At 40.1% G+C, this 23,469-nt stretch overlaps 1 protein-coding gene across 1 annotated transcript; it reads right to left on the bottom strand.

Moving 5' to 3' along the window:
• Positions 1–235: 235 nt before the first annotated feature.
• Positions 236–23,226, bottom strand: C9 (complement C9). The gene is made up of 12 exons (XM_058044188.1): positions 23,141–23,226; positions 17,623–17,740; positions 16,669–16,816; positions 15,228–15,375; positions 13,426–13,564; positions 11,742–11,960; positions 8,470–8,710; positions 6,962–7,090; positions 3,686–3,864; positions 3,258–3,486; positions 2,368–2,547; positions 236–404 (listed from the first exon to the last, which is right to left on the bottom strand). Exons 1-11 carry the CDS (start codon positions 23,224–23,226, stop codon positions 2,387–2,389), a joined length of 1,797 nt encoding a protein of 598 aa, XP_057900171.1. The 3' UTR covers positions 236–404; positions 2,368–2,386.
• Positions 23,227–23,469: the final 243 nt, after the last annotated feature.

The raw sequence follows: 23,469 nt of genomic DNA, 5'->3' as shown, positions 1-23,469 counted from the left end.
TTTTGCTGAAGATAATGACTCTTCAAAGTTCTCCTCTAACAATATACGGTCAAGCAAGTGATGCTATATACATTATTCTTATAATTGTGCTGGATTTGAGTTCTTGAAAATCAGTTTGAAAACATGCTAGAAATAATTATGAAAAATCATAAATAGACACTCCATTGACTAACAAACATGGCATATTCATATTCTAATGATAGCAACAGACAAATAAAAGGTTGACCATAGCTACTGTATCAGCACATCTCTGTTAATATGTTTATAGTTTATTACTTTGTTTTGATTACAGATCATTTAAGCTTCAGGTACTTTTAAATCATGCCATTGCAGTGTCCTGGTGTAGCTAGCTGGTCAGCAGAAACTGTGATTTGCGGAACTGGTTTAGAATCCATTAATGTTTTCTGAAAAAAAGATGAAAAATAGTGAAGAAGTGATACAAGATAGTAGCTACAGCATATCTATTTGGTCAAAATTTAAAGGAAGTTTTACTCTCATAGCTCACTAAGGTCATGATTTGATTGTGTCCCAAATATGACAGTATTGTAAAATAATTGTAGTGAAGAACCATCTGGACACAAGTGTGTGCCATGTGCTCTGGGATGAGCAGGGAGATTGGACCAGATGACCCACTGTGGTCCCTTCCAACCTGATCCATTCTGAGACTCTGTATGATTCTGTGAAGAAGCCAAATTAATAAGGGTAATATTTTTTCCTATGCCATAGCAGAGGAAACTTTGGTGAAATGTGCGTGTTGTGAATAATCATTGTGGTGTTTGCTCTCATGGCTGAAGAAGTAAATGTTAATGATACGGTGCAGGAATAAAATAAAGCTGCTTATGAGGTTTGTTTTTATTTTAATAACACCAGCTTCATTGAATCAAGCAAAGGTGAACTTCATACCCCGAATTTAATAACAGGGCAATAACACTGACCTAGGAGTAGGGAAACACATAGTCATATGTTCCCAGAATACAGAATCACAGAATCACAGAATCACTATGTTGGAAGAGACCTTCAAGATCATCGAGTCCAACCCATGCCCTAACACCTCAAGTAAATCATGGCACTGAGTGCTACATCCAATCTTCTTCTAAAGATATCCAGGGATGCTGACTCCACCATCTCCCCAGGCACACCATTCCAGTACTTTATCACTCTTTCCATAAAAAACTTTTTCCTAATATCCAACCTACATTTCCCTTGGTGCGGCTTAAGACTGTGTCCTCTGGTTGTGTCAGTGCTGCCTGGAGAAAGAGACCAAACCCCCACCTGACCACAGCCACTTTTCAGGGAGTGGTAGATCGTGATAAGGTCACCTCTGAGTCTCCTCTTGTCCAGGCTGAACACCCCCAGCTCCCTCAGTGGTTCCTCACAGGGTTTGTGTTCCCAGCCCCTCACCAGCCTCGCTGCCTTCTCTGGACACACTCAAGAGTCTCAACATCCTTCCCAAACTGAGGGCCCAGAACCGGACACAGCACTCAGGGTGTGGCCTCACCAGTGCCAAGTACAGGGGGAGAGTGACCTCCCTGCTCCTGCTGGCCACACCGTTCCTGACACAGGCCAGGAGCCATCGGCCTTCCTGGCCACCAGGGCACACTGCTGGCTCATGTCCAGGCCGCTGTTAACCAGCACCTGCAGTCCCTTTCCTCCCGGCACTGTCCAGCCACAATAGTTTCCAATCCTGCAAAAATTGATTCTTGAGAGACTTCCTGAGTGAGACTGATTATCTACCTTTAATAACCTTCTATTTTTTGTGTTGAGGTTTTAAAATGCATACTTACTTTTGATATGTCCATTGTGTGAAGGATAGGTCTGCAGTCTGTTTAAAATCTATCTCTTGCTGGTTTATTTAATTTGTACTGCTTATATCTGTCCTTCCAGATATGTACATATTCTTTCAATGAAAGTTTCAAATCTGCTTTGAAAATCCAACACCAGCTTTGTTGGATTTCAGCATTCTGTTTATCAAGTAAGAGACTTCAGTCTTCTAAACTGTCTTAATATTTTCTTTCCTGGAAAGTCTCTTCCCTCTCCTTAAGACATAAGCTTTTTGATGGGTATCTGACTGGAGATGAAATCTGGTTTTTTTTGAGAACTGTGTTTTTAGTCTATTCTTATCCAGAATTCTATTCTAATCCTGAGTGCTGTAATATAACATTACTTGTCAAAACATTCAAATACAAATCTAACCATTCATAAATCCAATACACAGTGGTTGATCAAAGGTAGTTTCAAATCACAGATTTTAGTGAAATATGTGAGTGAACTTACCCATCACTTAGTCAACTGCATTTCTGAAATGCCCCAAATATTGGCTGAGCATTTATTCTAAACTGCAGTAACATATTTAAAGAGGCTGCTTACCTGGTTTTGAGGAGCATAACTATTTCCCTTCTTCACAGGGCCGTTTTTCAATGCTTTCTCCCTGGCATGGCCTGCCATCAGGTCCTGGTGCAGGATTGTTACACTGGCGGGTTCGAGTGCTCTCTCCGTTGATGCAGGTGGACCAGGCGCTCCAACAGCTCCAGCCTCCATCAGTCACAACTGGAAAGAAGACATCATACAGGATTAGGCCATCCACCTCTTTCAAGGTAGACCATGACTCAACTCAGTTTTGGTGATTCTGCACATCATTGCAGCCTCCTGAGCACAACCCATCACAAAGATTTGACATTTAAAAATGCATTTGTCTGTGGCAGTGCTTAAGAACCCTGGGCTTTCAACATTTTTTGTCATGCTAGGAAACAAGCTCTGAGGTCCATTTTGGGCACCTGTGTGTTAAAAACCTGGCCCCAGAGAATGAATTTACTGCACAGTAAATTTTTTACGTTGTCAGTTGTGGAACTGCATTCTTTTCCCTTTCCCCCGACCTAATATTAAACTAGCACAGTAATTGTGAAACATGATCATGTGCTAGCACACACTGAGTTTTTGTAGAAAACTGAAGACAAAATAATTTAAGACTTGGTGAGATTGCTTTTGCCTGAAATTGGTTTACCAGTACTGCACCAGGCTTCCATATTCTGTACTTAAATGAACTTTGTGTCACTCCCAGACACAGTAATGTATGTGGGACAATGAACTTTAATTAGAGTACCCCCTTTATGGAAAGAACCCAGCAACTTACCTTACCTTCCACATGTATTTGACAGCAGCAGGCATAAAGGAGTGCTGTGTTCTTATGAAGGCTCATTTTGTCAGCATATTGTTAAAACAGATATGTTCATTTTAGTTTAATTTGAGTGTTTACTCACCTTTCACTAATGTAGATTTGGGAATTTGACAAGCAATTCCCTTAAAATAACTTGAACACAGGCATGTACAGATTCCATCTACCAGCACAAGGGTGCCTCCATTTTTACAGGGCTCACATTTGCACACACTGTATTCAGTAATGTAGTCTTCAATTGCCCTTTCCAGATTTTGTTTCTTTAAATATGCATCTCTCATCTTAACTGGAACAAGTGTATATATTGGAGAAGGCTGTAGAAGGAAAAAAGCCCATGCATAACACAGAACTTCCAAAGTTCTGAATCCTTTTGATATAACTATCACTGGAATAAAAATCTGAAGAAACACTTAAGATAAGGGCAATGTGTGAAAGTTGATTATAAACTTGGAAATCATAGAACAAAAGCTTTCAAACTGTAAAAAGCCACAGCTTTGAAGAACCTGTACTTACTCGTTGCTGTATCACTACTGGAGCATCAACCAAAGATTTAGCCCACTGCATATAATCCTCTACATCAACTGCTTTGGCTCCTCGCAGTAACATTTCTTTGATTTTAACTGAAAAGTCAATCTTCCCTCCCTCAACTAAGGAAAGGACATCGTCAATGACAGCATTATCATTAATTTCTGCTGCAGAAAAGAAAAAAAAAAGAGGGTGAAGCAGGTTGTTTAATGTCCATGCATCTGGAAGAACAGCTAGTGCAGCCTGTCCCTCTTTGTAAAATGATTATAGAGAGAACTCTTGGTTGTATCAGATTTCAATATCTCTTTGCTTATACCTCTTATGTGGGAGGAAATCTTTAATTTTGCAATTAAATTAGAAAACTCTAGAAGGAAAAGAAAGGATAGGACAAACTGAGACACATTATGGAGATCACAGTCCTTTGATGTCGAGCAGAAGATAATGAATAATTCTACTGTATCCCCTGAGCTAAACCAAAAAAGGGCAGGAATTAGAATAGTAGGAGCTTTTGCTTCATAATTAAAATACAAGAGCAGAGCACTGAAAATAGTTCCCTCTTATGCACTAGTAGTAAATATCCTTCCCTTTTGCAATTTTTATTCCATGTGAAACAAAGCCCATCTCCAGGCACTTATGAGGAGTTGAGGGCAACAATGACAGGCAGGGGAACACAAACAAGGTAACCAGAGAAAGGGAACCCCTGCTTCGACTCCTCCCAGGCCTGTTCCAGCAGAGCCATTAGCCCCGTAGGATGGGGCTGAGGATGAATCAGCAGCAAGATGAGTCAATGGAAGGGCTCTCTGGATGCAAAGAATGGCATTTTGTGATTGCATGAACTTAAATTCTTAGCATATATTTACAGGAGTGCCATTGAAAAGATAAGGGGAGTTCAAGGTGGCTTTGGGAGGAGCAAACCTGAGAAAATAAAGGGTTAAAGGCAAAGAAAAGGAGACTGATTGCATATAGACAAATGACTGATCTGTGAGCTGCTGTGCTGTATATTGTCCTTCATCTTTGCAGTCTGTTGTGGCCTACCATTAAATTCCATTCAAACTCTTTCCTAGGGTGAAGGGACTCTATTCTGTGTGCATGCATGTGTATAGAGCCCTGTGTGCCAGCAGCTAGAGCTGGACAAGGGCTGATAAGCAACTGGTGTTTGTGGTGGCAGGCCCTAGAGCAAGTGACAATACATATGCCAGGGCATCAAGCCAGACTAGCAGGTGAATATAGCGTAAGTGGCATGGAAGCCATGCCAATTGCCAGAGCAGCTGCTGCTGTGGCCTAGATCTGGTAGCTTTCCATGATGCAGTGACAGCAGCAGTCAGCAAGGGACGACCAGCAGATGTCCTCTATCTGGCCTTCTGTGAGACCTTTGATACAGTTCCACATGATTGCCTTATCTCCCAGCTGGAGACATATGGACCTGAGGGGTGGACTTATTGGTGGGCAAGCAACTGGCTGGATGGGCACAGTCAGAGGGTTGTGGTCATGGCTCTACGTCCAGGTGGAGGCTGGTGATGGGTGGTGTCCCTCAGGGCTCTATTTGGGACTGATTCTCATCAGTATCTTCATCAGCGATAGAGTGGGGTCAGGTGCACTCTCAGAAAGTTTCCAGATGACGCAAAGCTGAGCCATTAACACAACAGAAGGATTGGATTCCATCCTGAGACACCCAGAGAAAATTGAGAGGTGAGCCCACGAAAACCTTATGAAGTTCAGCAGGTCCAAGTGCAAGGTGCTACACCTGGGTCTAGCAACAGCAGGCCTGGGCACAGAGTGGGAGAAGAGCCTGTGGAGAGCAGCCCTGTCCAGAAGGGCTTGGGGGTGCTGTGGGTGAGAGGCTGCACATGGCCCAGCCATGGCATTCCCAGCCCAGAGAGCCAAACGTGTCCTGGGCTGCACCCAGAGCCCCGTGGGCAGCAGGGCAGGGAGGGGATTCTGCCCCTCTGCTCTCCTTTCAGGGGTCTCTAACACGAGGAAGATGTCGACCCTGTGGAGAAAGTCCAGAGGAGGCCACAGAAATGGATGGAATGCTGGAAGACGTTTCCTATGAGGGACAAGCTGAGAGAGACGGGGTTTTTCAGCCTGGAAAAGAGAAGGCTCTGTGGAGACCTCATTGCAGTCTTCAAGTACTTGAAGGGGACTTATAAAGAGAGAGGAGGACAATATTTTCACTTGGTTAGATACGGACAGAACAAGGAAGATTATAAAGATTATAAACTAAAAGAGAGGAGATTTAGATTAGATGATAGAAGGAATTTCTTTACTCAGAGAGCAGGGAAGCAGTGGAACAGATTACCCAGAGAAACTGTGCTTTGTCCTGTAAATGTTCAAGGCCAGGTTGAGTGGGGCTCTGGACAGCCTGATCTAGTGTGTTGAACCCCTTTCCAAAATGATGGGCTGGAACTAGATCATCTCTAAGGTCCTTTCCAACCCAAACCATTCTATGCTTCTATGTCGCTAGAGTGAGACAAGTGGAGGAGCTGGGTACTGGGTTTCTAGGCCAAATACTGGAGAGACCTCACAGTTCTGGGTTTGACTGAGATCTTTTCTCATATGAGTGCACTTCTGTCTAAGGCAACTGGAGGTAAGATGGTCCAAGGACCAATTGCTGGATCGACTGAGCCCCTAAGGCCAGTCCCTGGAGACATCCTCAGTCTGTGTGTGTGTCTTGGTATGCATCAGAGAGTGTGCACCAGCAATGGAACTGTGGGCCTGGTGTTATGTATCTCTGTTGCTAACAGGAGAGGCTAACGATGCAGTTGCTGGTTCGGCTGGATATTTAAGGTTATCTGAAGTTATCTGTACTGGTTATATATAAATATTGTGGGGGGACTGAAGGCGTGTGTTCCCTTGGACAAGGTGGCCTCCAGAGGACCCTCCCAATCCTCAACTTTCCTGTGATTCTGTGATATTGCCCACTGAAAGACTTCCCCCTGATTAAATGGAGAGGAGAAAAAGATGAAACCATTTGTGCCGTTTGTGTTTGCCTGAGCACTGTCTGTATTTTGCCTGTATTTATTTGTGGCCAGTGATCTGTGTGTGTTTGTATGCATCATGCTGGTGTTCATGTGTGTGCAGGCTGGGAACACAGACTCAGGCCTTCTTGACTTGGGAGCATGGAAAAATGTGAACCTCCCCTGTAGTGCTCTACTGGATTTGTCTTTCCCCTGACAGTAATAACTATATTGATTATTCAGGGGAAGCAGCTGGTGCTATTTTTTCTTAAGCAAAAGATGTAATGTAAATCAAGAATATACTTACATTTGTCCTTCCTATGAATTTTTTCACATTTACCACCATCAACATTAATATTGGCTTGTATGTTTTCATATGCAATATTGGCATCTAAGTGATAGCCAAGGCATTTTTTTACATCTTCTACAGTGATTCCTGGGAATAGAAATAGGTAATTAGATGGATTGAATAAGCATAAATAACAAGACATTATTATTCTTACAGAATACATTTCAGGCCTATTGGAAATGTTTGTGGCTTTCTTCTTACCATTTATCTTTTACTTTTTCTTTGTCTATCTAATGAATATGAGGATGACTGTAATTGAAATGCCTGAACAGATGCAGGTGAGATCTGTAGTGACTAGGAAAATACAAAAAATGGATTTCTGCTTTTCTTTATCTAGTTGAAAGCAGGTTCAAGAAAATGGTTAAAGAAAATGGTTCCTTTAGGAACCATTTTTTTCCTTTTATAATATTGATATTTTGTCTTTTGCAGTTGCTCAATATTTACTAATTTTATATGCTAAATTAATGAATTCTCTCAGTCTCTCTCTTCTAACCTCAACTATGTTTCTCCACTCCTTTTCCCCATAAAATTAATCAAGGCCACTGATGTCTTAAAAGTATGCTTTTTCCATTAATTCTAATCTACCTCTACCCACTACTGTTTCCAACATCTCCTTTCTCTTTATTGAACCCAAACCCAATATCATCTGCCACTTCAGCACTGTATTCAGAAAGAATTTTGCTTAAAACTGGGACTTAAAAAGTCCAGAACTACAATCTCAAGGTGATGAACAGACTAATAGTGGGAAATGAAATTGACATATTTGTCCCGTGTCCCTTTTCATTGCCTGAATATTTGATAGTAATATTGATATTGCTGGTGCAAGCATCAGGTACTGATTTTCTGATCTCCAAAATCAACGTGAGAATTGTCTTTTCTCATTTCATTCCCATGTGATCACTTTAATCCAGCACAAACTCACATATATCTGAACTGCCCATGAGGGAAGATTAAATTTCCACATTCCTATTTTAATGAGGGCATGGAATATTCCGGTGAGAATGTTGAGAGCTATGAAATCAATTTCAACACAGTCACATGCTCCATGTGGTTTCTAGAAAGCACTTCCATTTATTCCTTGCTTTTTGTCACCTCTATACTCATAGAGTGACTGTACCACAAAAAGTTACCAAACAGGATTTAGGGTTTAGGCAGGTTTTCTTATCTTTGGACAAGATCTCTTGTGAACGATGCAGTTATTGCTAGTGTGTTCATGAGGTTTGTTTAAGGTTTCCTTGGCCCCCTCGGTCTCAGACTTAAAACAGAGATTTCAAATAGTTTTGTAAATTATGAAGTTGACTCTTTTCTCTGTAATCTCTCGTAATTCTGTAATCTCACTGGTGTGCCACAAGCAGCATGCACTAATCTGCACTTTCTCAGTATTTTTCCATAAACACAGATCTACCATCACATGTCTCTTTGAAAGTGTGAGAACTTGGTCGTAGCAAGGCCAACAGAAAGCATACCTAGTCGAGACATAGCATAATTATCCAGCACGTAAACAAGTTCGTATTTTCCTCCTACAGTTCCAGAGACTGCATAGTGAGTTCCATAGTCTTCTAGGAATTTGAAATACTCCCCCTTGTCATATTCAGTGGGCAGAAATTTTAAATCATCAAGGAAACTGTCTGTGAGACGAACATCACGACTCCGAATTTGGAACCTTCCCAGCTGAATCTGTCCTTTTACGTGCAGAAAGGTTTGGTTCTGAATGCAGGGAGAAAAAAGGAGAAGTGAGTGCCATTCTGGTATGCAGCGCAGCACAAAAATCTATTCTGTTTCACTTGTAAAGAAGCTGCAGCACTTTTCAACATGGCATTCAACCTAGCAGCATGGAAACAGGACAAATTTGTTTTATAACAATTAGAAAGCTCTCTGATCTAAACTGAGGAACGAGCAAGAGAGTTATTTTAGTTCTTCCAATTTAGAACTCTTCCCTTATTTCAGCAAGCCCTTTGTGATCTATTTGACAACAGGTGTCTTGAAGCCCGATACCTACTGAAAAGCGGCTTTCTGACTTTTGTAACATTGAAAAGTAGTTCTGCATGGCTTGCTAAATAGCAGAAGCTGCCCACTCAGGTCAGATGGAGTTTCCTCTTTGTTTATAGTCACAGCAGACCTAAGTTCTCTCTCTTTTTGGACCACTTCCCTGTTATTTTCAGATTGTCAGAAAGAAGGGCACAGCTCCAATTAAAAACAAAACCCTCCTCACTGTTCGAAAGAAGAGCACAGTTCCAATTAAAAGCAAAAAACTCCAAACCAACATCATAAAAGGAAAGTTAATGAGGAAAAAAACCTCCATATTATGTATTTGAGCTATACATACGTTGTAAATCTAGAATTAACAACTGATATTTTTGTAAATTTCAGTCCTGGTGATTTTATGTCATATTCTAAGTTAGGACCTAGCTACTGCCCATAACTTGGGAAATAAAATCTTGTGAAATAGCTGTACTTAAGAGTCTAAGGGAACACAGGCTTTCTATACCCCATTATTATTTGCAGTATTAATGTGACTCCCTTAATGGTGGTGCCCAATAGGAGGTATGAAAAGGGACCTTGCTCCTGACCATTATGTTTTTCAGCACCATTAAAAGGATCTTAAACTGCTGACTCAGATGCTGCTTAAGACTGGCAGAAATCTTCAGGTACCTAAATCACTGTGAGGAAATGTTTGTAGGTGCAGTATTCCTGCCAACCAGCATACACTGTTTCTCGCCAGGTGCCTCCAGACACCTCCAGGATTATGGAGGATTTAACTTTCAGGTGGGCCCTGGAGGGTTCTCATGCAGGGACTTTCACTGCACTGCCCTGGAGCCCTGTGACTTTGCAGTGATAGAACTCTTCTTGTGAAAGGTTGTGACTCATTCTCTGAACTGATCTCTCAGCAAGGATTTGAGTCCAAAGCTCCTATCACAAACCACTAGACTATAAGCAGACATTAAAACCCCCTGAGCTATAGAGCTTGATCTTTTATGTCTGTGAAGATTCATGATTTGAGGTTTAAATGGTTTGTTTCCATCCCAGGAAAACTCATACCGGTACAAAGGCAATGTTGGGTTCAGCTTATCTTTATTGTGCAGATCTTTGTCTTCAGCATTATTTCAATTAATGAGTGATAAAACTTAGTTTAGCTTTCCCTTATATCTGTTCAACCTCCAGAGCTCTGAATAGGCCCTAGGCAACAAGACTGACAAACCTGATAACATTAATTAGTTGAGGCAAATCTAGTATTCCTTGCACATGGTGTACTTCAGCTCTATGGAGTTGATATGCCTTGTATATGGTGGCATATTGTAGTCACAGACCTTGGCAAAAAATGTGGAAAATTGTAACCTGATCAGTTAATTCCATTAGCACACAGCTGCTGGATTAGGCCATAATGTGTTCTGCGCATTTTGGCTGAGGAAAAGGTTAATTTTCTTCACAGTGGTTAGCATGGGACTATGTTTGGGTTTTTTGCTGAACACAGGTTTGATAATGCAGAGATGTTTTTGTTACTGCTGGACATTGCTTACACACAGCCAAGACTTTTTCTTCTTTTTGTACTGCTGTGCTGGCAAGGAGGTTGGGGCTGCTTGGGAGGGTGGGAGGCAGGTGACTCAAATTGATCCAAAGGATTTTTCCAGACCTTATGACATTGGGCTCTGTAGATAAAGCAGGTTAAAGAAGGAAGAAAGGGGGGGGATGTTTTGGAGTGATGGCATTTGTTTTCCCAAGTCCAATTTACGTGATAGAGCCCTGTTTATCTGGAGGTGTCTGAACACCTGCCTGCCTGTGGGAAGCAGTAACACAATTCCTTGTTTTGCTTTGTTTGTGTGCATGGGTTTTGTTTTCCTGTTAAACTTTATCTCAACCCAGGAGTTCTCTTGTTTTTACCCTTCCCATTATCTCCTCAAGACTGCTGGTGGGGGAGTGAAGCAGCACCTGCCTGGGGCTTATCTGCTGCCTGGGATTCAACAACAGCATGTATAACATCACTTTTTGTGAGCTATTTCATTTTGACCTCACTAAATGCTAAGGCTACTTTGCTATCAAATAAAATGGGGTAGGGTCATTTCACTGTTTCAAAGGGCAGGTAGAGGTATGGCTTATGCACAATCCCAAAATGGGCTTCCTTTTCTCCAGACTGTCTGCAAGAACATTCCCTTCGAACATGCTGTGGGGAAGTGCAGGATGGGCATTGCTTGTGACAACTAGCACTCACTTCAGTTGTGCCAGCAAGCTAGTAAGCTGTGGATTGTCTTTGTACCAGTGCTAGTGCCTGTTCCCTATAGCCCTGGCTAGTGTGTTAGTACACAGGTACCCACATATCTGAGATTTGACCTTTTGGTCATTATTCCTAAAATTTATTTTGTGTTTATGTAGTATAGGCCTACTCAGTGGCAATTTTTCATCGTAGGACTTGATCTAATTTGCCCACATTGCACTAGCTCAGAGCTGCTCTTTAATCAGGATGAGACCAGACATCTTGATACTTTCTAACACCAAAGCCCTGATGAAGATAAGGGTGCTTGCTAGTCAAAGATAAACAGTGGGAAAAAGAAGACACTTTGAGTTGCCATTTGGCTGTGTCTGAAATCTTAACCCTATTGTCACCAGTATTTAATTAAAAAAATTTTTAAAAAAGCAGCAGCTGCCTAGAATACTTAGATTATTATTGCCTAATTCTAACACTGTATAAATTGCACCATTTGTAAAATAGTTACATTGAAACATTTAGAAGAATTAATCTCACCCTTTCTGTGTAGCTTTGCAGGATGGAATTAAAAGTATAATTCTTTCTGTAGTCATATTTGAAATTTCCTTCTGAATCATTTTTGTTGCTCCCATCAGTAGGTGTGTACTTCAGAGAGGCGTCAACACTAAAATGTTTCTGTTTATCTATGTAAACCTCTCGTAACATTTTCACACGATCATGGTAGTACACAGATGAGAAAGTTTTGTCTGCTTTTGTCTGAGAAAAGACAGAGAAAAGGTTGTATGAGAAAACAACAGGCAGTAGTTGAAAAATCTATGTAGCATATTAAAGCAATACTTTTTACAGAACGTATCAATGCATTTTCTTACAGCTCCTTTTTCTTTTAAACCAAAACAAATGGAAATAGCACTCCCTCCACAAACTACCTCATTGGGATCAGCTCAGTGGTTCACAAGTGAACAGAAAGCTGCAGTGACAATAATTTAGTGACTATTAAATCTCAGCATGTAACACTGTAAAAGTAATTTATGTGTGTCAATAGTCTCTTTCCCTTGTGAGGGAAGAGGAGAGGCAGACACTGATCTCTGCTCCCTGGGGACAGTGACAGGACCCGAGGGAATGGCCTGAAGTTGTGCCATGGGAAGTTTAGTTTGGATATTAAAGAAGTCTCTTCACCCACAGGGTGGTTGGGCACTGGGACAGTTCTTCAGGGAAGTGGTCACAGCACGAGCCTGGCAGAGCTCAAAGAAGCATTTGGAAAATGCTCTCAGGTGTGACCCTTGCAGTGTCCTGTGCAAAGCCAGGGGTTAGAATCAATGATCCTTTTGGGTTCCTTCCAGCTCAGGAGATTCTATTACTCTATGTGAGGAATAATAGTCTCTCCTTCCTAAAAGAGAGTTAAAATTTGCTAAAAGCTCCTGACTTCTGAAATAAGTCAGAATTATGATTCAGCCTTCTTTTATTGCAGCAAATAATAACTAATCCAGTTATTTTATTATAGTTTAGCAGAACATCACATTTTAGCAACTGAAAATTGTTATACATCATAACCAAACATAACCAGAGATCTCTGGGTCAGATTTACTCATTTCAGGAAGGATCTGGTTAAAATTGTATTTGTTGTGTCAAGTTCCTACTTAGAGTAATTTAGAAGGCAAAATTGTGCTCTGATTTCTGAAAAGTGTCTAACGTTTTTTTCAGCAATCATCAACATTTTTGGTGTTCAAACCTCACTGAAAGTCATAGTCTGAAATTTAAAAGAAAAAAACATTTTTTTTTCCCCAATGGGACAGAGAAAATTATCAGTAGTTGGAAAAAAACAAGTAGGACCAGAATATTGTATTATTATGTCTGCCTTTTTATCAGAGTCTTTTACACGTCCTTGAAAATGTAGCTTATTTTTGTCTTCTACCTAGTAAAAGTTGGGTATTGCAATCCTTTCTGTACATCTTCTGTTCATTTCTTCTGCTCATGTTTCAAACATTCCAGAAAAATAGTTCCATTCATTGTGCAAAGGTGCAGCACAAAGACGTGGGAATTTGTCTGGCATAACTGAGCTTGACTGCCCAAGTAAATGATAACATAAACTCTTTTCCTTTAGCACAAGCTTGAGCCTGAAAAGCTGCTGTCTGGCTCAAGAGATGTCCTGAGCCTTCCAAGAGTATTCCAGGAGCTGGCATTCAGTAAGGCACATGACATCTTGCAAAGGATTCACACTCACATCGTAGGTGAGGGCAGCCACGTTCCACGGCTTGCGGTAGTACGTCCGTGTGTTCCCATCGCGCACCCGCTCACAAAGACCATTGAAAAAGTCATTGTCAAATGGGCTGGCCATTGGCTGCATCCCTAAAACATTGATTCTACAAGAGAAACACGAGGGAAGTTATACTCAAAAGAGAGTGTGTCAGCACACATGATCTGTAGACTGGCAAAGCTATTCTGTCAGTATTGTCAATATATTAAAGTATTCTGTCAGAGATGGAAACTAGAGCTGTGGAACTGGATCTTGCTCCATCCAAGCAACTTGTCTCATCTCTTGTGTCTTCTCATCTGTGTACTGGAGTTAGTTACATATTTTTCTAAAGTTCTTGAAGGATCATATATGAGAAATAAACAAATAAACAGCATAAAACCTTAAACATGGTGAAAACCTTAGGCATAAAAGGAGGTAAAAACCAGTTTTCCTTACCAACATACTTGTGAGAAAAAACATTTTTTCTTGACAAGTGCATCTGTGAGAAAGCATTCCTTGTAGACTTAAAATGTACATCTCAACAGCCATATGTATTTTTAATAACTCATATTAATTTATTTGCTGGTAGGCGCTTGTTTATCAAGCCTGTACAACATCCATCAAATGTTTAGAAGGAATATACAGCTACTCCTAGCATTGACTCTTCTTGCAGGGTGTGACCTGGTGGAGAATGGCAGCATTTCCTGGAGTATTAGAGAGGAAATCTAAACCATTACAAAACCAGGGAGGCAGGCACATCAGCTGTATGCCTCTAAGCATCTATATACTGATGTACAAGGAATACTTCAAAAAATAACTCCTTGGAGGATTCTGTATAGTTTACTTGCCCTTTTATGCATGATTCATACATTTCAATCTTTTCAGCATTTCCAATATTTACATCTGGCAAATGTATGTGCACCTTTCTGAGTGTAGAAAGTGGTAAGCAAGCCATCAAAGTTGCCAGATTATGTCATTACTGAATCTCTGTAGAACACTTTTTCATGCAAGAGTTTAGTAAGATTGTAATAGAAGCTTCTAAAATTGCATTTATGCTTGGTTTACTTCCCCATGCTAAAAACCCAGCATTTTTGCTCTTGCAGAGTAAGAAATTAAATGAAAAGGATGTATAATTTTCATTAAACACACTGGTGCAGTAATATACTTTTATCTTCTGTTCAGTTTGTAGGTAAACAATATGTCACGTTTTCTTTTTGTTAGAGATGAAAGAAATCCAGCAGGGTCTGAGAACAGAAAGATTAATTTTCAACTTAGATCAATGATGAACGCTCCTGTAAACAACAAGAATCAGGAAGTGGACAATGAAATACTGGAATTGAACTGTGCATAAAGTGTTGTGCAGTAAGGCATCCCATTATATAAATAGTCAAGAGATATTTTCTCCCTTTAAGACACGCATTTGAGCAAAGTAATTGACAATTATTGATTGGTTGTGAAGAAATATTATTAGAAACAAATCTATGTACCTATAAAATTTACATTTAAAGAAAATGTAAGTTTATTCATGTGGCATGTATGTATGATTCTGTTTACTAACAGTATGATCCATTTACACAGTCTGTAGTGCATATTACACTGCATGTTTTATCCTCACAAGTATACAAAATAAAATGGTAGTTAAGTGTTCTTGCAAAGGCTGCTTAGCATTTCTGGATACAAATGCTACCATGAATTCATATTCCACTTTTGGGAATGTCACTGTGACCCAGTTTTTTCAGCTGGCTTTGGAGACAATCCCAGACTCTTCACTAGGCCCTTTTACTACATACCCTTGTCCCGCAGTCCTGCCAACTTCAGACACGTCAATGTCGTGGTTGCGGCATGGTGACCGTGGGTCAGACTCACAGTCATCTTCATCAGAAAAGTCTCCACAGTCATTATCCACATTGCACACAAGTCTTCGCTTTATACATCGGCCTGGTCGAGGAATAAAACATTGCCTGAATGCACTTCTATCGAGATGGACTTTAAGTGGCACCCTCAGCTACTCTTTATGAAGATCTTCCTCTGTGTATATTTCTACTGTTGTCCTGAAGGATTAAAATCCTGTGCTTTCCCACTTTCAAATGAAAAAAACCTGCATACTACTGTTATTTTTAAGTTAGTGGGATGACTGAGAAAAGTAAATTGCAGGAGAACTGCTGTCATCTGAAGAAAATCATTGCAATCTAGACTGTTCTATAATAAAATTCAAATGTTTGGTTGGTTGGGGTTTGTTATTTGTGTTAAGAGAATACAGGGAAATATCAATTCAACATCAACAAAAAAATCTTTCTAAATAAATTAAATTGTTGCTGTTTGGCCTATATTATTTGAATAATATGGACATGTAGGATCCAAAACTATAGTGATTTGTGCTCTAAAGCAGCAGGGAAGTAGTAACTTTCCTGAGTTTACATATGATGTAGTTTTACAAAGATGGTTGTTTTTTCCCTACAGGATTTAAAGACTTTAGTAAATTACCTGTAGCATAATAAATCAACATTTTGATATCATCACCTTCACCTGTAAATGCCACACAATCTCTGTGAACTAGTAGTTAAACCTTTACTTTCTAATTTTTAATTGCTTTATTTGCACTTTTCAGTGTTTGAGTTAAAAGCAATACAAAAATTGGCTTGGAACTTCAAATTAATTTACCATCATTGTGTTTTTCTTTCCACTAGTTTTTACTACTATTAACTTTTCCTACTTTATTTTGATTTCTGCTGAATCTTGAGCACTACATTTGTATGCCTTTGTATCACTTTACAAATTTATATCTTATTTTGCGTCTGGGTGCATGCTGGTCTCCAGCTAACATCTGTCGTGCCAGTGAGATTGGTAAATATCCGCATCCATTCTGTTGAGATTCCTTCAGTCCTAGTTTGTTTTTTTCCTGGTGATTTTTTGTAAAACCTAGTGATCCAGTAGCAAGTTCAGGTAGAAGAAGGGATATGGTCAGTATGGTGCTTCTAACCATGGAGTAGAAGCTACAGAAGAATTTAAATTAGGTGCAAATTAAAATGGAAGATGAGAGGATTGTACCCCTTATTAAGGGGTTTTATATAAGGGGTTTTGCTGCTGTGGTTTTGGCATTGCGGTTTTGTTCCCACCTGTCCATGGACTGTTTTTGAGTGCTAGCATGAGGCTGATGTAACTTATTCACAGAACTAAAATGTGGTTTCTGAGTTACTGCTTTACTTGCTATGGCATGAAAGCAAAACCTACCTGAACTGCACTGAAAGTCAGCACCACAGTTTGGCTCTGGGTCTTCAGGACAGGCTTTGCTGGTTTTGCAGGTTTGTGTGTCTCCTAGGGCCTCCAGGCATGCTTTTCCACCAAACTGCCCGAATCTTTCAATACGTCTGGAGCGAAACTTGAAAGAGAAATAACACTATTAATGTTGCTCGGAGAGAAAAGAGAACTGTACCAGAACTTATGGGTTTCCAGCTGAACTTAAAACTTTTCAAAACTAAACACCTTTGGTGAAGTTTTTGTTGAAAATCCACAGGCAAAATTAATGAATAAAATAACATTGAAATAATAATTATGATTAATAACACTTAGATAGTATGTAAAGATGCTAATTTTCATTATTTAGTTTACTAATTAGTGTGGAAATGAATAATTTATATTTTCATATATGTTTTCATATATGTTTTCAAATTTTTGATGTTTTAAAGCCCTGAAAGAAACTCCCCTAAGAAAATAAAAATTTTCTGTGGAAAAGAAATTGTGGAATTGTGGTGGGGTTTGGTTTTTTTTTTTTTTTTTTGGTTTTTTTTTTTTTGGTTTTTTTTTGTTTTTTGGTTTTTTGTTTGTGGAGTTTTTTGTTTGTTTTTTTTTTTTATTTAAAAAGGGAAGGATGTTTTGAAAAATAAAGTTTTAAGCATAGATAATTTCTATGAAAGTTTTTCATACATACTTTCTATGAAAGTATCTTTCTATGAAAGATACTTTCTATGAAAAAACCTTTGTGAATGAGAACACTTGAGCAGTATTTCACAACTGGTTGTAGTATTCTCTTAGTCTATGGCTTCAAATCTGACATTATTATGGGTTTCATCAAATCATGAACATACATTATTAAGAGCTGAAATCTGACACTTTCTGATAACCAACAGGCAGACAGATATCCCTTTGGTTGTGACTTTGGAACAAAGACTTGCAAGTTCAGCTTACCCTTTGATTGGTGCACGGGTCGCAGGGCCCCCACGCGCTCCAGCTGCTCAGTTTGCAATCTATTGGAGATGGAGCATTCAATTCCCTTGTTCCCCTGTGGAAGGCTTTTTCTGAAGAGCTGTCAAAGAAAACATTCCAGTGCAGTCCTGGGCAGTATACTAAAATCACATGTAAGTTTGTATTTAAACCATAGACTAATATTTTGGAAGCACCTTCAAGCTGATTTCTGTTTCACTTTCATAGCAGTACTCAGATGTATCAACAGCTGCCTAATCTTAAATTCTTTGGTGGTTTAAAATTACATTAAAAACAACTTTGAAGACTTAATAAGCCAGGTCTTTCCTCCTTGTTTAGATCTTTGTGCATACGAATGCTTTTCTGGTGGGTCATGTTATTGAAGAGAAAGAAGCGATAATACACAGAAAACATCTGCACTTTCCTATTCAGAGAGTGGTTGTGCTCCCCAATATGTGAAGCTAAAGACTCACACACAGCAGCACATCTCAAATGGATGTAGCACTTCAATACATATTAGTGATTTTAGCTAATTGACTTTTATGTTGTTGCTCTTAACCCTGCATAAAAGCATAAATGCCTTCCAGAATTGAAAGAAATCTCATAAACAAAGGTATTACTTGGTAATGGGATAACTCACATTGCTAGAAAACACAGACATGTTTAGCTTCCTTACTATTGTTCAGCTTGCCAAGTTGAATACTCCTGCAGTTAGGCCTATTTTTTTGAGAGTGACTTGTCATCTTGGTGCTCAGTTTTTAATACAATCAAACTTCCAGTTCTCAGTACATGTAAGGCCATTACTTAATAGAAATCAAGTTTCTTTAAAGTACCCACTGGTAGATATTAAAAACCGCTGCATTATAGCATAAACTTGATTTATATCAAGTTTAAAAGCCAAGGCTATTAGTGGTGATCTTATCTTCAGTGGTAAATAGCAAAGGAATAAAGGAGCATTGAAGTATGAATTGCCTTTTTTATTCTCAGTAACTTATTCCATTTTGGCTTTACATGATGATTATTCATTCTCTGTGAAGCAATTCTCTCTGCCTCTCCAAGTTAAGGCCCTTGCCTCTGCTCTACAATGGGACCTTCCTTGCTGAGCCCAGCTGGTTGGCAGATCCGCAGTTCCTGCAGTGTGAGGTGCCAATGGGTTGCACTGTAGGCAGGGCTTTGCCCTCTGCTCTTTGACCTCCTTACATCATACAAATATCACAGGAGTCCAAACAAACGAAACCTGATTCCATAAGATTAAGAAATTTGCAGTTTGGACAACAAAGACATAGCAGTAGATCCAACTTTCTGTTGCCATTTATTCTATTTTAAGTTTACATACGTACTAAGTTGTTATTCAGAAAATAAATCTACCTCTTTTCAGCTATCAAGCCTTAACCAGCTTAGGGATCACAGACTTGCCCAAAATTTTGCCATGACAGCTATTAAACATAGAAATAGGCTACCCAGGAAATGGTAGAATGCCCTTCCTTGGAAATATGCAACACTATTGTCAGGACTCCTTGATAAGTTAATCAAAAACCCTGCTTTGAACAGGAGATCTCCAGAAGTTCCTTTCAGCATAGACTTTTCAATGTATTCAGCCATTCTGTGAAATTCTGGAAAGCTGGGTTGTATTTGTAATTTGATGTAGCTCCCTAGCCTCTTCAAAACCAACTGTTCCATCCATAAATAGGTCATCTTACAGGTACCCCATACTAAGCAAGTAATTCCTAAAAAGTTCCTGTACAATTTTCCATTATTTCCCACCACTCAGCATGACAGTAACATCAACAGTGAGAAAAAATGAGAATCTACTGCCCTGGTAAGTGGATGAGAATCAGCTTGTTCCTTACTGTATCTCCAGGATGCCTTTCCATCTTCTTACTGATGGAGGACTGAAAACCTCTGAGTAACAATTCTATTCTGGCATCTTGGGTTGGAGACTGACAGGTTGTCCTTAAAGACAGTAGGAATGAGAAACCTTAGATGCTAGACCTATAGGATACATTGACACATCTGATGGGTTGTCTGGAAGCAGATAGTTATCTTATTCCTAGCAATTACCAAGTATTCTGATGTTAGACAAATTTACATTGAAATATATTTCTGAACTGTTACATTATTGCTGTAGAAATAGAGCCAAAACCCTTACAAGCAATAAGGATTAATCATGGAAAGCAGCCATGTGCCTAAAAATACAATCAAACTCAAGCTACATCACATCCTAAAGATTTCCCCAGAGGTTGTTGTAAGGCATTATTTAGAGTCTAAAGTAGAAATCACAGGCAGAAAAGACTGAGTTGAACTCTCCAATGCAAATGGAAGCCTTGCCATCAACAGTCTGCAAACTAAAACTGATGGTAAACTCTGAGTGACTTTCAGGTAGCAGTATTTTTTCACATAATGAAAGATCCTTTTCCAATCTAAGTGATACTATAATTTTATAGTCCTAATTAGCAATTAATAATAATCACAATTTAGCAACTTTACCAAGAATATTCATTGAATGATGTACACACATGCATGGGCCTTTCCAGCAGATTGTATGAGGTTCACATGATTTGCTGCAGATTTAGCTTTAGGGTTTTGAATTTACTTGAGGTTAGATAAACAAAACTAAAAAATAATTGGAAAAATCTCATTGCAAATGACTCTTAAACTCTGAAACACCACTAATGCATCCACATTTTTATTAAGATCATCTGGGAAATCAAAGGGATGTATATTCAACAACATTGTTTACAAGAATCAAGATACTGCAAAAATTTGCAAACTTGTCACCTCCACATTAAATTTGAAGAAAAAGTGTTACTGGAGAACCACATTGAAATAGATGCTAAGTCACACAATTTAAATAGGAGAGGAGGTAAAAAAATATTTCAGCTACTGAAGAACACCACTGAGGGTGACAGTGGAGAGCACGAACTTCAGGGGTAGGCATGGAAATCAAAATACCTTCTCTGCTATTCTTTATTGCGAGGTTTGAGGGACAGAAGAGTACTCTTTGGAAAGCAAAAGCCATTTCACAATCAGTACACAGAACAGTTTGCACCTTGTCTTGGATTGCACAGTACTCTCTAAACACCCGCAGGCCACACTGCTCTGGTGGTTTGTTGTTGAGTCATACTTCAAAAGAGACTTCACTGCTGACTTCATCAGTTACAAAAGGGATGACTCAAAAGAGTCTTGATTTGATAATTATCACTCACCAAGAAATAAGGTACATCTCTCTTGAATTTGAAGACATGATAGCATCACATGAGAGCATAACTTTGCCAACAGTAATTGCTAGCACCATCCTAAGCTGTGATTTCCTAAGCTGCACAGCCTTGGGTATGGTGGGGGGCCAAGCTGCTGGCCAATGTTGCCTGCTGTGGATTCTCTCTAATCAAATCTTCTGTCTGGACCATTTCTAACTGAGCATACTAAACCTGTGCTGTAATTAGATCTGAATGTGAAAATAAAAATAACCATCAAAACATAAGAAGCAAGTGCTTGCCCAATCTAGTGGCCTTCTATGGTGGAATGTCTCCATCAGTGGACAAGAGAAGGGCTGCGGATGTCTTTTATGTGAACTTCTGTACAGCCTTTGACATGGTCCCTCACAACATCCTTCTCTCCAAATTGGAGAGAGATGGATCCAATTCCATACTGATAAATGGGTAAGAAAGTGGTTTTATGGTAACATCCAGAGGTTAGTGGTCAATGGCTTGGAGTCCCAGGGACATCTGTGACAAGTGGTGTCCCTTGGATCCATATGATGATGAGTGTTATTTGATATCTTTAATAATGACACAGATAAAGGGATCGAGTGCACCCTCAGCAAATTAGCAGATGACACCAAGCTGAGTAGTGCTGGTGACACTTGTGAGGGATGGGATGCCATCCAGAGGGACCTGGATGAGCTTGAGAGGTGGCCCTTGGGAATGTGATGAGGTTTAACAAGGACCAAGTGCTGGTGCTGCCCCAGGGCTGGGACAGCCCCTGGTGCCAGCCCAGGCTGGGCATGAGCAGCCCCAGAGCAGCCGTGCCCAGAAGGGCTTGGGGGTGCTGTGGGTGAGAGGCTGCACATGGCCCAGCCATGGCACTCCCAGCCCAGAGAGCCAAACGTGTCCTGGGCTGCACCCAGAGCCCCGTGGGCAGCAGGGCAGGGAGGGGATTCTGCCCCTCTGCTCTGCTCTGCTGAGACCCACCTGGAGCCCTGCATCCAGCCCTGGGCTCCCAGCACAGGAGGGACAGGGACCTGTCAGAGAGTCCAGGGGAAGCCACTGAGATGATCAGAGCATGGAGCACCTCTCCTATGAGGAAAGGCTGAGAGAACTGGGATTGTTCAACCCAGAAAAGAGGCAGCATAGGAATGACCTCACTGCAGCCATCCCATATCTGAAGGGAGCCTACAAGAAAGATGCAGAAGGCCTTTATACAAGAGCATGGACTGACTGGATAAGGGGGAACAGATTAAAAGAGAGTAGGTTTAGATTAGATGTTAAGAGGAAGTTTTCTGTTGTGAGGTGTTGGCACAATTTGCCCAGAGGAGTTGTGGATGCCCCATCTGTGGAAGCATTTAAAGCCAGACTGGATGGAGCTCTGAGCAACCCTGTCTCATGAAAGGTGTCCCTGTGCTCAGCTTGCGAATGACAAATTTCTGATAGAGCAGCTCTTTAGTTTTTTTTTCACATGACTATTTGATAGGGACCAGGCCTTCCTTCTCTGTGACAGCTGCTCTCTGCCCACAGAGGGCAACAGACTACTTGCCCAGGTGTTTTGCTGGGGAAGGCTGTGAGAAGATCAGAGGAAAGAATGAATAAAAATTCTTATCTCCACTTGCTGCACCTGTTGTTGTGCATATGTGGAATGTGTTATGGAGATTTGTATACCAAAGGGTGATTTCCTAACTGGACACTGGATAGTGTTTTGAGGGATTGACCAATTAGGTCAGAGCTGTGTTGGAGTGTCTGTAAGGGCTACGAGCTTCTTAACAAGTATAATATAATATAGTAGAATAAAGCAACTGATCAGCCTTCTGCAATCACGCAGTCAATGCTAATTATTACCCAGCTCTGGGCCTGGGGCAACAGTTCTCCTCCTAGAGATACTTGCAGTGAAAACACAAAAGCTGTATTTCCAAAGATTAGAAATAGGCAGTCTAGGAGACTTTAAATATTAAGAGGAGTACTTTCAGCACAAAATTGTTCAGCTTTAGGAAGAAATAGATTGAGATTAGGTATTTTCACACAGCATGCAACAGAAAAAAGGTGCCTGAGCTTTACCTGCCTGCAAAAATATGCCTTTAGCTGCTTCAACAGGCACCTTTATTGTGTCACACATATCCAAAATAAAGAGATAAATCATTGTTATTTGACTCTTCAAAATACAGCAAGAAGTAGGGGTTTTTTCATAGAATATCTGAGCAAGGTACCATTAGAAATATCCACACTGGATGTTTATGCTCTGTGTCAGAGAAACGAAACAGTGGAGACAACTGCAGAAGAAAGGGAACACTTACCTTCTGCTTTCCTGCCAAACTGAGGCAACTGTCTCCACATTGCATAGTGTGGCTATAAGCTGCAGAATAACATGCATGGTTCTCATTTTGTAGGTGAGCAGGCTGGAATTATTGTGACTGAATTTGTAGTTTATTTATTTGGTCCTTTAGTTATTTATTACCAAGAGAACAAACAAAAAGCAGTGTGTACTGAAGAATGCCAGTAACTGCCCAAAACTGCCTTACTGTAAGTGCTCTAAAGTCCACTTTTCAGAAAATTTCACTTTTTCCCTGAATGGGAAATACTGTGAAGCACTTGCAAGGTTAAAAATAAACCAATTTTGTTTAAC

This window comes from Melospiza georgiana, chromosome Z (assembly GCF_028018845.1).
Source record: "Melospiza georgiana isolate bMelGeo1 chromosome Z, bMelGeo1.pri, whole genome shotgun sequence".
NCBI classification, from domain to species: domain Eukaryota; kingdom Metazoa; phylum Chordata; class Aves; order Passeriformes; family Passerellidae; genus Melospiza; species Melospiza georgiana.
The sequence above is the reverse complement of the archived record's forward strand: the minus strand, read 5'-3'. Positions and strand labels throughout refer to the sequence as shown.

What these genes read in the sequence shown, in the direction of transcription:
- C9 (XM_058044188.1), bottom strand. Translation starts at nt 23,226, where the DNA reads ATGAGAACCATGCATGTTATTCTGCAGCTTATAGCCACACTATGCAAT. An exon ending in ACCCGTGCACCAATCAAAGG is followed by an intron (nt 16,817 to 17,622) that starts GTAAGCTGAACT and finishes TTCTCTTTCAAG; the next exon opens with TTTCGCTCCAGACGTATTGA. An exon ending in AATTCATAGGAAGGACAAAT is followed by an intron (nt 3,865 to 6,961) that starts GTAAGTATATTC and finishes TCTTTTCTGCAG; the next exon opens with CAGAAATTAATGATAATGCT.